Source organism: Coturnix japonica, chromosome 1 (assembly GCF_001577835.2).
Source record: "Coturnix japonica isolate 7356 chromosome 1, Coturnix japonica 2.1, whole genome shotgun sequence".
NCBI classification, from domain to species: domain Eukaryota; kingdom Metazoa; phylum Chordata; class Aves; order Galliformes; family Phasianidae; genus Coturnix; species Coturnix japonica.
The window spans coordinates 81,473,089-81,486,106 of NC_029516.1; the positions used below are offsets into that span (position 1 = coordinate 81,473,089).

Genomic DNA, 13,018 nt, shown 5'->3' on the forward strand with positions numbered 1-13,018 from the left:
TTGAAGGAATTGCAGAATTCAGCTTTCCAGTTTGATCATTTGTTAATAAGTAATTCTGCAGGGAACTAGAAGCATTGTATAGTTGTCATTCTGCAATCACAAAAAGTAATGTCTGAACATCAGAGCTACTAAAACTAAACAATGATCATATTCAATCATTTGATGGCAATAGTTTATATATTCAACAATGGAATAGGGTTTTGTTTGTTTGTTTTTAATGATGAGGCAGACTTTCATTCTGAAGTCTTCTATTTAACTATGCTATGAAGAGCCCATGTTGTGAAAACCTCCTGATGACTCTCATGCTGCAAACTTTGCTCAGTCCAATGAAAAGAATTTTTTAATTCTCTATGAAAATTTTCTATTTCTTTGTGTGCATGTGTTCAACTGCATTAATCTTCTTATTAGAGCTTCTCCCGTTGCTTCTTAATTAGATTAAATAATTGTTGAACTATCTTAAATTCATTATGTGAAGACCTGGACTTGTGTAGAAGTTCCAAATAAAAATCTAAATCTTGCTAATGCTCTTGATTAAAAAATAAATAAAATTAAAAAAATAAAATAAAAAAAATAATTTAAAAAAATCAACATAAAAAAATGACATTACCACATGAGGGCTTATACCAAAATCTGTTCCTTGTTTTGGATACTCAGGAAATGTATGCCTAAATGAGTCTCATTTTTGTGTTGAAATGAAATCCTGCTGGCAGGTGATATGTTAAGCAGGTACACTGGGCTAATATCTCTACAACTGTGTTCAGTTGTACTGTAATGAAATATAGTTCTCTTAGGAGAATGATAGTGATGACAGCTGAGCTACAACATTCTTGAAGCACAGCATGCTAGGAAGTGTAATCTTTATTTCAGTGAATGATTAAAGAATCCTCATGTCTAACTTGACCTCCAGTTGACAGTCCTTGAACACCACTGCTTTTATGAATTGTCATTAGCTTGTTCCTGCTCAGCATGTCTGCAAATCAGCTTATTTACAGCCAAATGTGGCTCAGGTGGAAGATGTCTCATTGTACTTGAAGTCAGTTGCTGTTATTGCACCAACTGGACTGGAAAATCTGGAAGACATAAAGATCATTATTGGTCATGACACAGGAAAAACTGGGTTTAAGCTAAATTTGAAAGCAAATGAAAGTATCAAGTTCAAATATATTTTTAATAAGTAGTGTATTTTTAAAATGGAAACTGTATGGCTCAGGCTTGATATCCTTTGTAATATGTGGTGTTGCTTTTGTAGAAAAATGCAAGTGTTCAAATTTTCACTGAATTGTCCAAGAGTTGTAGTTAATACTCTGCTGTTTTGGTTATTGGGGAAAAGTTTGCCCTTGCTACATGTTGTTTTTTGCTTTCTTCTCTCTCTGACCTGTAGTTTTCAGCTTTATAAATTTCTTTGAATTTTGTGCTGGATGGGTACATAGATAAGTCTAGATAGCTGTACAGAGGCACCAGCAATCTAGAGAGGTCTGCTGCTTGCCAGGGGCCTACAACAAAGATGTGACAGAGAGGCTACCCGACCTTGTATCCCACAGACAGCTACCCACTGCTGCTGTTTCAAGTAGGCACCAGTGACACAACAACCTGAAGACTATCAAGAAGAACAATGGAAAGATGGAAGCAGCAGTGAAAGAATTAGGAGCTCTCTAGTAGTATTCTCATCAGTCCTTCCAGTTAGAGGGGAGTGAAAGGGCTGACAGAATTAAGAAAATTAATGAACAGTTAAGAGAGCTGTGTCATGAACAGGAATTTGGTTACTAATTTTGAGAAATCTGGTCTTCTGGGGCAGATGAAATTCATTTCTTAGGGAAAGACCTAAGGAGGTCTGAATCACTAGATTGAGCTGAAGGAGGAATCCTCAACCCATATGACTTTGAGACTGGTGATGGTAATGGATGCCCTGGGCCTGGAGTTGGGTCACTGGAACGAGTTGCTCAGGGAGGTGACTGAGTCACTGTCCCCGGAAGTGTTCAAGAAACCTGTAGATGTAGTGCTATGGATCATGGTTTATTGGACAATGTTGGTAATAGGTGGGCAGTTGCAATAGCTGATCTTAGCAGTCTTTTCCAATCTTACTGGTACTATGATTCTATAACTGTAGAAAATACTTAACAGCTAAAGTCTGTGACAGCTGACATTGTTGCAACTAGAAGGGAGCTGTTCTTATTGGACTGTGAGCCTGAAGAAGCTTCAAAATCTTTTCCATAAGAGTTGCAGAGAAGATGCTTTCATTAGACATCACATTCATTGGAAGTAAACTTTTTGATATGGTGGAATGTCACTACACTTTATTTTTACAACTGTGTTCAATCCATCCCTTCAAAGTGATAAAAGATAGATGATGTTTGTGCCTTCATCCATCAGTGAGAAATGGTTTCCTTGAAACTGCAGCTGACTTTCTTAGGACACACTCTTAACAGAGAGTACCCAGTGAGTGATGACTCATCTTACAAACAAGGCCCTTTTGGACAATTGAAGTTTGTTAGCTGTATCTTAGTGTGAATTATTTGTTCTTCTAAGAAAACAGTGCTTAGTGAACTAGCAGTAGAGCAAATAGAAGATAAATCTCTTGAACTCACTCTGTACATGATGCTTATTTTTCCCTTTAGAAACTGGAACAGTAGATTTAAGGGAAATCCAGTTACTTGACGTCTGTACATACCTGCTGCATCCCACCCATGAACTTTCAAGATGACCATTGTCTTAAAAGTGTTAGAGACTTACCTAGCGTACCACAGAAAGTGTTTTCTGCTGTGTCCTTTACAATAACTCATCAGAGGAAGTTATGCATTAAATCAATACCTTCTAAATCTTCCTTAATTTATGTGAATCTAAAGAGATTGCAAACTTATGTAAGTAGATATACCAACCTACTCCACCAAATACACAGTAATGAACAATCCAGTACTCAGTATGTACCCGTATTAATTGAAGTTGTATACGCAACAAGGAAAAGACAGGATACACTTTACACTGAGTTTATGAACAAAGCTATATGAAAGACTATTCTGTCTACTCAAACCACTGAAGTATTATTTTTCTCTTTTACTACTTAGATTTGCCACAAACTGAGCTACAAATTATCTTTGGTTTTTATCTAATTAAAAATGTGGGTAATGGGGGGAGGCTGAAAATGCATATGAATTTTTCATTACTGTAGTTTGTATAACTTACTCAGATACCGCTGGAGAAGGGACTGCCATGTAGAGGAGAGAGAATATCTAAGCATGTTGCTCTGATACTGTCCTTGATTGTAGTGAATGGACTGTTACCAATAGCAGTTTATATATACTGAATGAAAATATAAATGCTTCTTCCTTTTGTGCAGTTGGAAGTGGGATGGGCACCCAGGAAGGGTAGCAGGATGTTTTCTTCCAGTAATTTTAAACAAATATGATTGAGCCTGGATTCCTACAGAAGACAATGCTAGACAATGCTATCAGTATATACACAATTACATGGGAAGCATGAAGAAATTAATTTGCTGGAAAACACTAGTGACTGGTTGGGTGTTGTTGTCTTTTTTCTGTTTTCTTCTGGTTTTGCTTTAGATTTTATGGATGCAGCTGGTAGGCATATCTGAAAATCTTATTCATATTGCTAACTTTTGTAATTTTGTTTCACGTATTTGTCTCTATGTGTATTGATTAAGTATATTTCCAACCTGTAATTGAAGTTATTCAGCTGAACGTTAATGTTCCATACTAATTAAACCAGGAAAATATATAAAGCTTTAATGCACATATGTAGAAAGTTTGAATAAACTAAGGAACTTAGATGAAAATAAATAGAGCTGCGGCTTATGTTATTCAGCTTACAATAATTAGTTTTCCTGCTCACCTCTCAGATTTTCCTTCTAGAACATCTGGGGTTCACTTAACAGCAGGGTAGGACAATATTGCTTTTGGCTTTGATTTTAGTTTATCAATGTGATCCCCTGCAATTCTAGTAATAGCAAATTGTTATCCCTTTAATAATTCCTCCAGCTGTGGTCATTCCTCTTTTGATACTGAACATTTGAAAAGGATAAGTAGCTTGATAATAAAATGAAGTAATGAATTGTGTTGTTGGTGCATAGTGATAATACTTGCTAGTATGATGATAATCACATGAAGCAATCAATGCACACCTTCAGTTGTTCATCAGTAAGTTGGCAGCAGGTATTTCAGCCTGCTGTACACAATGGGGGAGGGCTACATTTCACTTGGTAGAACAACAGTTGGAGTGGCCCAATGGCAGTTTTGAAGGAGCCTGTTGGTTTGACAATGTGCTTAAAGGAATATAGCTGTGATGCAGTGAAGTTTAGAAGTGTCATTGCTTCAGTTCATGCAGGTGAGTGTAGTGTTAGATAAAAGGCATCTACACTGTTACAGCAAGCTCTTCACTGCTGTAACCTGTAGTGTATGCTGGTGAGAGTAAGTGATCTGTCACTTAATTTTCCTCCAAGTACCTTTAGTTTTGCTTTCAGTTTTATGTCTTAGTGTGATTTGTTAGTGTTTGTAACATTTTCATCTTCTGAGTGCTTTATGTAACTGCTTTGTATGATCATTTTCTTAATTATTTCCTTTCAGTATAGTGTCAAGGGAACTACCACTTCAAAATGAATGCATTTAACTCACTTTCTTGGCTTTATGTTCTTCATGGCTTTAAAACGTGTTGACTTGTAAAAGCAATAAGTCATTTAAGGGGTAGTATTGCATGCACTAAATCATAAAGCAGGCAAGGTCGGCTCTTGGACTGAAGACTTTTTTTTTTCTATCAGGTATCTCTATCCTTATGATAGCTGGGATTCTCAGCTGTCTTGATTTCAGCTGGGACAAAGTTGATTTTCTTCATAGTGTCTGATATGATGTAATGTTTTGGCTTTGGGGAATGAAACAATATTGATAGTGCGTGGATGTTTTCATTGTTGCTGAGCAGTGCTGTAAGGAGCCAAGGACAGTTTCTCAGCTTATTTTGCTGTTCTGCCAGCAAGAGGGCTTTGGGCCATAAGGAAGGCCCTAGGAGGGGGCAGAACTAGGACAGCTGACCTAAAATGGCCAAAGGAGTATTCCATACCATGTGAAACAAACTTGAAAAACAGTGGAGATTTCATCAAGAGGGCAGTCATGACTTCGGGGCTGGCTGGGCATCATTTGGTAGGTGGTAATTGCTTGTGTATCACTTGTTTTCTGTATGTATATTTATATATTGCATACATTCACATGCATATACATATATGTGAGCTGCTCTGAAAGTAGTGTGTCCTATGTCATTATGTCTGCCTGTGATGTTGGAGGCAGACGTTGGAGGTATGACAGTAGAGGTTGAAACTACAGACCAGTGTTACCCTACATTTAGTGACCATGTGATCGATGATAAAAGTGGGGAAGTATAAGGAAAATGACTCCTGTCCCTCGATGCATTCAAGGCCAGGCTGGATGTGACTCTGGGCAGCCTGGTCTAGTGGTTGGTGACCCTGCCCTTGGCAGGGATTTTGAAACCAGAGGATCTTTGAGGTACTTTTCAACCCAAGCTATTCTATGATTCTATGACTTGTGACATGGAAGTGTGTCTTAGTTCTAGCTTGTATGGACTTGTACTCACTGCCAGTGGAGAGTGTTGGGAGCTGTATCTGTGGAACAAGTTCTAATGTTCATTGCAGGGTTTGGAGAAACTACGGGGCTCGTCTTTGTGGAGTGACCACAGGACTGTACCTCTGGACATGGTGCCCCCAGGGGCCATTATTTTAATCACGGTACTTGGAGCAGCCTCAGGACCTGTAGTAGGAGCAATCACAGGACTCATCATGAAGGCCAGAGTGACTAGTTCTGGAGAGATAGAGAGATAAGGAAGATAGAGAAAGGGAGGCTGAGTAACTGCTATGAAGTGTCCTCCCCTATTGCTACAATAGCTGGGCTCCCCAGATAGATGCATGTCTGTCCATGTGTGAAATTTTTCAATGTAACCCTTTTCCAAATGTGCTTTGCTACCTTTTGGTCTAGAATGGAAAAGACTGTGTCATTACTTTCTTCTTCTGTTTGATAGTTTCTCTGTGGTATCCAGACAGCAAGAACATTACTCCATGAATATCTTTTCCTTTGATGCCTAATGATGCTAGATGGTGGCCACGTGGACTGCTTGCCACAGTAGTTTGAGCCCCATATCAGTTAAGGTATTCTGGAATGTAAACATTTTTCTTAGAGTTTTGATCTCTTCTAGTGTGTGTATAATGGTCCAGGACCCATGATTCCCTTTCCTTCTCAAGAGACTATGATGTCCTCTATAAAGCTGGAGCAGGGCTGTCCTTTTTAACATCTGATCTCGCTGTCGAATCCACAAGCAGGTGATGAGAAGTATTATTTCTGAAGTTGGCCTTAGCCAAGGTTTATCCCTCAAATCTCACTAGATTATACCCTTGTTTTCCTGAAGAAAGCATTCACACATACCATAATAATGTACAGAATAAAGGAAAGCTGGATCATCGGTAGAAGCTCATTCTTGCATTTGTTCCGTGCTTCCTATAAATAACCAGAAAGTGACTCACCATTGTGGATTTTGCATTTTTGAGTGTACTGATATCTTTCTGAATCATCCTGGCCACCTCAGGCTTAGAGCAGCTGTTCTACAGTCCAGGGCCTTGCAATCCTTGCATTTTGAGATCTAAATAATCTGCCACTTTCCTATATATCCTGTTTAACTTTCTTAATTTATTTTTTTTTTTAAAATTCTGATTTTTTCTCTTCATAGAATTATAGAATCTTAGAATGGCCTGAATTGAAAAGAACCATAATGATCATCCAGTTTCAACCCCCCTACCATATGCAGGGCTGCCAACCACTAGACCAGGCTGCCCAGAGCCACATCCAGCCTGGCCTTGAATGCCTCCAGGGATGGGGCATATACAACCTCCTTGGGCAACCTGTTCCAGTGCTTCACCACCCTCTGTGTAAAAAACTTTCTCCTGATCTCTAAACTAAACCTCCCATCTCTGCTTAAAGCCATTCCCCCTTGTCCTATTAATTATCTACCCTTGTAAACAGCTGTTCCCCCTGCTGTTTAAATGCTCCTTTCAAGTACTGGAAGACCACCATGAGGTCTCCCCGGGAAAGAGGAATTCTAATTACATTTACTTCTTTACCTTTTAAGACATTTGCCATTGACTTTGTCACAGTCAGAGCCTAGGTGCTACTGCCCATGTAGAAAACAAATGTAAAGTTTCTACCCTAAGGCTGAGTTACAGTCGATGTTCTACAGAGTTAATCTAATGCATGCCATGTATTTTTTGCATTCCATAAGCAACTTCAGATCAGCATGATTTAAGTGTAAGATTAAAACTAGTTTAATCATTGCCCTCTTTTGCTAGTTAAGCAAACTTGTATTGGGTTGGAAGCACAGGGATAACTGTGATGTTTTATCTGCCTTTTTCTTTTTTCTTTTTTATTTAATGGTTACATTTCATAAATTGTCACTTGTCTTAATGGCCTTCAGAGGTATGTTTTTTCACACATAGCTGCAGAATAACAGTTCTTTTGAGAGCTGGAAAGCTCTGCAAACTATAATTCCTATTGTAACAAGTAATTTAGTGGTCTGCCTACTGGGGGATTTGTAGGTCTCACATGGAAAAACGTTTAGGTGAAGAAAAATGAGTCAGAAGGAGCAGGGAAAATCTAACTTAGATTAACTTTCTAGTTTTCACTGTTGTGTTTTAATTGTCAACTATGCTTTAGAATGTTCATTTCCATTGACCAAACCTGTTATCTAGAATAGCTGTTTCTATTTGAATGTGACTAGAGCGGCTAGAAGTTTAAATCTGCATTTGCAGATGGCAGTGAGAAACTGTGCATGTCAAGTACAGGTTCTTCTCTATTGCTGTCTAGCTTAGGCCTCTCTGATCCCATTTCTGTGGAGATCATCTCACTGAAGACAGCATAAGAGAATTTAAAAATAAAGGAGTTTTAAAAGGTTTTTTTTGTTGTTTTTTTTTTGGAGTTTTTTTTTTTTAAACAATTCAGCTTGTTTTCATTGAAATAGGATCAAGAAGATTGTCAGCATCTAACAGTTGAAAGTGAGAACTGTAGATTTCACTGGGCTCCCAGAGGGAAAAGACTGACACCCCAAACAAGTAATAAAATCTTTCATAAAAATAATGATAGGAGGACCAAACAAATATTAGTGAAAAGTACCATTTGCTTTCTTTTTTCCCCTCTCTTCAGACCTATTACTCAGTTATTGAACTCCCCTTTGCTACAGGAATTTTCTTTGGATATTTGGATAGCAACAATCTTGTATAACAATTATAGTTTGTTATTAAGATCCTGACCTGTTCCAAATGGGCATCTGTGAGTCATGAGGGATGTATGTCAGAAGTTCCTATCACTTAGTTCAGATTCAGAGTTTTCAAATGCCAGCCTCCATTTTTGTGTAAAAATTAATTGACAGTTACATTTCCTGAATTATTTATCTCGCTGAAATGATTAAAGAGGTATTTTTAGCATGATCATTTCTTATTTTGTCCCTTGCTTTTAAAAAGGAAAACTTCCATCTCTTGTGAGATAAGTGGTAAGATTTATGACTTTTGAGGACTTGCCTTTGACTAAGACACATAGGTAATGTGGCTGAGGTATACAGGTTTTGTTCACTAATCTCTAATCCTGTTTTGTTTTCAGGCAGTGCTTTTTACTTTGCTTCTCCATTTGAATAAGAAGGTAGCATTTATCCATAATTACTTTGCTCAACAACAAAGGATTAATTTAAAATATTTTACTCAAGGGTCATTTGAGTATTCATACTGATACTGCATGGTCATTTTATCGCAACCTTTCCTTCCTCAGGACTGAGCTAAGATAGACTATTTAGGTATATGTAAATGCAGAACCATTTGTTTCTTTCTTTCTAAGGTCTATCCTTTGACTGAAAGGGTAAGGAGAAAGGTGAGAGAACTTTCTAGCCTAGGAAAAAAATGGAGCAGACACCCTAAAGGTAGACTGACTCTTCTATTCATTACTCTATTGACCAAGAGTTTGGACCTAAGTGGCCCTCAGCACTGCATGGCTTCCCTTTGAGCACTGGATGTATCTTTGGGTACCACAGTGTAGGGACAGAAAACTATCCAGTGTCTAGAGGAGGGCTGCGAAGATGGGGCAGGGTCCGGAGGGCAAGGCGAGAGAGGAGAGGCAGAGGTCTGTGGTTTGTTCAGGGCAGAGCAGAGGAGCTGAGGGGAGGCCTCATGACAGCTGCAGCTCCTCACAAGGAGATAGTGGTAGAAACTTCTTAGTGTTTTTGAAGTATCTTTACTGTCAAGATTTTAAGGCTTGGAGTATGTGTTTTAATTAAATAACTTTAATTAATCTTTCTGACTATGGAATCTTAGTTCAAACTGTGTGCCACATACTTGGCAAAAAAGGAGAGGCCAGGCCTGTCAGAGTATGCAAGTCCATTTTTCATTTCTCTAAGCCAAGACTTACTTTACCATGGTATATTATGTATTACTTGATAAAGGGTATATTTTGATCATATTTCAAAATTCAATTTATAAGCAATGGTTCAGAGATGAGTACTCTAGTAATTAGTCCCCCATTGTGCAATTTTGACCAGGTCTGAATTTGTTCTGGTGTTGGAATGAATTGTGATCTAATTTGGCTTTCCTGGACGCGTTTTAGACTCAAAGAGGTCATAAGACCTAGCAATATAAGAGGTAACAGGCAGCTAATGGCTAGTACCTGTCCAGCAATCATTTTTAAAAGTATGTTTCATGGCTTTTAAAATACGACCTTGAGGCTAGGTTATTTCTTGTGTTGTGATAGATAGAGAAAAAGAAAATCTCAAATGTTATAGCCTGTAAAGACCTTGACTTTTCTTGGGGGCTTACTGTTTTGGATAGCTCCCAAATAGGCGCTGCAGTGATCAGAAATCTAACTTTTCAGGTCATATCAGGCTCCATTTGGAAGTCCATTTCCACTTGAATTCCAGCTACCAAGTTTTCAGTCTAATGAAACCACAGAGTATTTACTACTTTATTGCTACCTCCACCATGATGGATCAGTTTGCTCCGGCAGAAGGTGTAAATTCTCCACCCACATGCATGCTTTGTTTCTGTGAAAGATACTGAAGATGGGGACATATCCCCAGACTTCCTTATAGGAACAAGCGATGTTTCTGAAACTCAGAAAATAAAGCCAGCCTATTTGCTTCATATTTACAGTTTCACATGTGTCTTATAATTCATCTGATGGCTGGGGGTATTTCTGAAAACCAGGACCTTACCTCTTAATAATACGTTGCTTTTTCCCAGAATAAGATGATCAAATATATATATTTATTTATTTATTTTTTACCATGTTTCTAGAATATAACTTTCCTATTTTATTTTTTTTTCTTAAAAATTTTAAACTGAACTCATTTCCTACTTTTTCTTTCAATCTGAGAGGCCAAGGGCCAGCCTTCCTAGTAATGCTGATCTAAGTAAACATTATGAAAATTGTACTGCTTATGTAGCCAAAATGCATTATTAGAAGTCTTTTTAGAAGCAACTTTGAAGTAAGACATATTGATATTGCTTGTATTAAAGCAGAAAACTTTGTGGCTTTGAAGTGAAACTAAGCTAAAGATATTTAAATTCATATTTAAATAACACTATGAAAGTTTCTTATCTTGCTATTGGACTCAAAATTGCATATTTGACATATTACATATGTACAGCTGAATATAATTAATATAACATTTTTTAAATGTTGTACTCTGGATTTAACCAAACTAACTACAAAGATGAGGAAGTTGGTAAGAGCAAAAATACTGCATAAGCTTTTCAACTTTGAACTGCTGTCTCAATTTTAACCTTAAGTTTCCTTTTAGCAGGCAAATTATTTGAACTAAATGTGTATTCATGAATAATCTGTTCCAAGTATGCTAAACTGTGAACACAAATAGTGCGTATTTTCATGTTTCCTAGTATTAAAACATGGTAGTTTGGTGTTTTTAGTAATATTTAATAACAAGCTTTTGGCTTATTGACTATACCAGGTAATATCTAGAATGCCATAAGAGAACAGCATATTCGGAAGGCTACGCTAAAATTATCTGGTGGGTTGCAATAGTTTTGGGTACAGAAATGCAACTGGTTCTGTGTTTTTGTAAGAAAGAAATCAATATTTAATGCTATACTGATATTGTGAGTGCTTATTGAAAGCTCACTCAATTTTATTCAAACTAATTTGGAGTTGTTGGCAGTCCCTTAGTGTAGCTGATTATGTAATGTTAGATGTTCGATAATCCTTTCATATTTAGTACATGGATGGCTTTTCACAGATGCATGTTTTCAATAGCCTCAGGGCATGGGTTCCCACCAGCATTTGAGAACAATTTAGTGATGTTGATGCAACATAAATGAAAATAATAATTCCTATTTCATCTTCAATTTATAAGAAAGAGAATTTATAAGGGTAAATAAATGATGTGATGCCTATGATAGTTCTTTATTATTTTTTATTTAAGAAGAAATGAGTATAATACAGTGTCTGTGGAGCCAGAAATATTTCTTATCGATACATTTAACTGTGTATGCAATAGTTGTGTATGCCAGTACAGCCTGTACATGTACCTGAGACCCACCAAACCAGAGTGGCTTTGTCCCATCTATTGATACTGCAGGTACTTTGTCTGTGCTGTGCATCTGAGTAATGGGAATATTTCTGAGGCAGCCTACCAGCCTCCCAAATGGGACTGTTCTTGGCAATTTTTCAACATAAGCAATTGAATTGCATGCACAGGAATGTATTAAATAGCACAATGGCCAGTCTTCTATTGAAGCCATGTTGTTTAGAGACTCTTTTTAGTTCACAGAAATGTATTGTAGAATTTCTGAAAACTGTTCTGCTCTTAGGTAGATGGTATCTGCTTCTAACTACTGATATTCCTCTAATCTCTACACAAACTATTATTTTTAATTCAGCCATGATTCCATATATTCACATTTATGTGTGTCTAGATTGGCTCTATATATAGCAAAATTTGTATTTTTCTTGGTTTTCAAACAGTCTGTTTTCTTTTCAGTGGGATGCCATAACTGAAATGGATGAACACAATCATCCCATTCATACCTATCAGGTCTGTAATGTGATGGAACCAAACCAAAACAACTGGCTTCGAACAAACTGGATTTCCCGTGATGCTGCACAGAAAATTTATGTGGAAATGAAGTTTACCCTGAGGGACTGCAACAGTATTCCATGGGTAGTGGGAACCTGCAAGGAAACTTTTAATCTCTACTACATGGAATCAGATGAGTCTCATGGATTAAAATTCAAGCCAAACCAGTACACTAAAATTGATACTATTGCGGCTGATGAGAGCTTTACTCAGATGGACTTGGGTGATCGCATTCTTAAACTCAACACAGAAGTTCGTGAGGTTGGGCCCATAAACAAGAAAGGATTTTATCTTGCATTTCAGGACATCGGAGCATGTATTGCTTTGGTCTCAGTCCGTGTTTATTACAAGAAGTGCCCTTTCACAGTCCGTAACTTGGCCGTGTTTCCTGATACTATACCAAGGGTTGATTCTTCCTCTTTGGTGGAGGTGCGGGGCTCCTGTGTGAAGAGTGCTGAGGAACGTGATACTCCAAAATTGTATTGTGGAGCAGATGGGGATTGGCTTGTGCCTCTTGGACGATGTATCTGCAGTGTAGGATATGAAGAACTGGAAGGTTCCTGTCATGGTAAGAAAACTAAAAGTAGTCTTATGATATTATATGAACGCTAAATAGCCCATACCGTATTGAAAATATTTCATTGTGTTTTCAAGGAATATCTCTAAATGACTTTGATAATTCTGAATAAGTCATGCCACTGTAGGTTTCTAAGAAAGCATTTAGTTACTGAGGCTGATTTTCATTTTGAAGTTTTGATACCTATGATGTGAATATGTGTAGAACAGCTTGACTCCTTTCATGATGAATCTCCATTCATTACATAAGTGAGCGCATTGGAGCAGAATCCTCTGACCTGCTTGAGATGCATATCTCAAGATGAGATGA

At 37.5% G+C, this 13,018-nt stretch overlaps 1 protein-coding gene across 8 annotated transcripts in view; it reads left to right on the plus strand.

Moving 5' to 3' along the window:
• LOC107321707 (ephrin type-A receptor 6) overlaps positions 1 to 13,018 on the plus strand; it is a 438,332-nt gene that overhangs the window by 98,434 nt on the left and 326,880 nt on the right. For all 8 annotated transcript variants that reach the window (XM_032448196.1, XM_015878904.2, XM_032448175.1 and 5 more), the window contains exon 3: positions 12,037 to 12,700. In XM_032448196.1, coding sequence (XP_032304087.1) covers positions 12,037 to 12,700 — 664 coding nt within the window. The remainder of the gene's footprint in view (positions 1 to 12,036; positions 12,701 to 13,018) is intronic.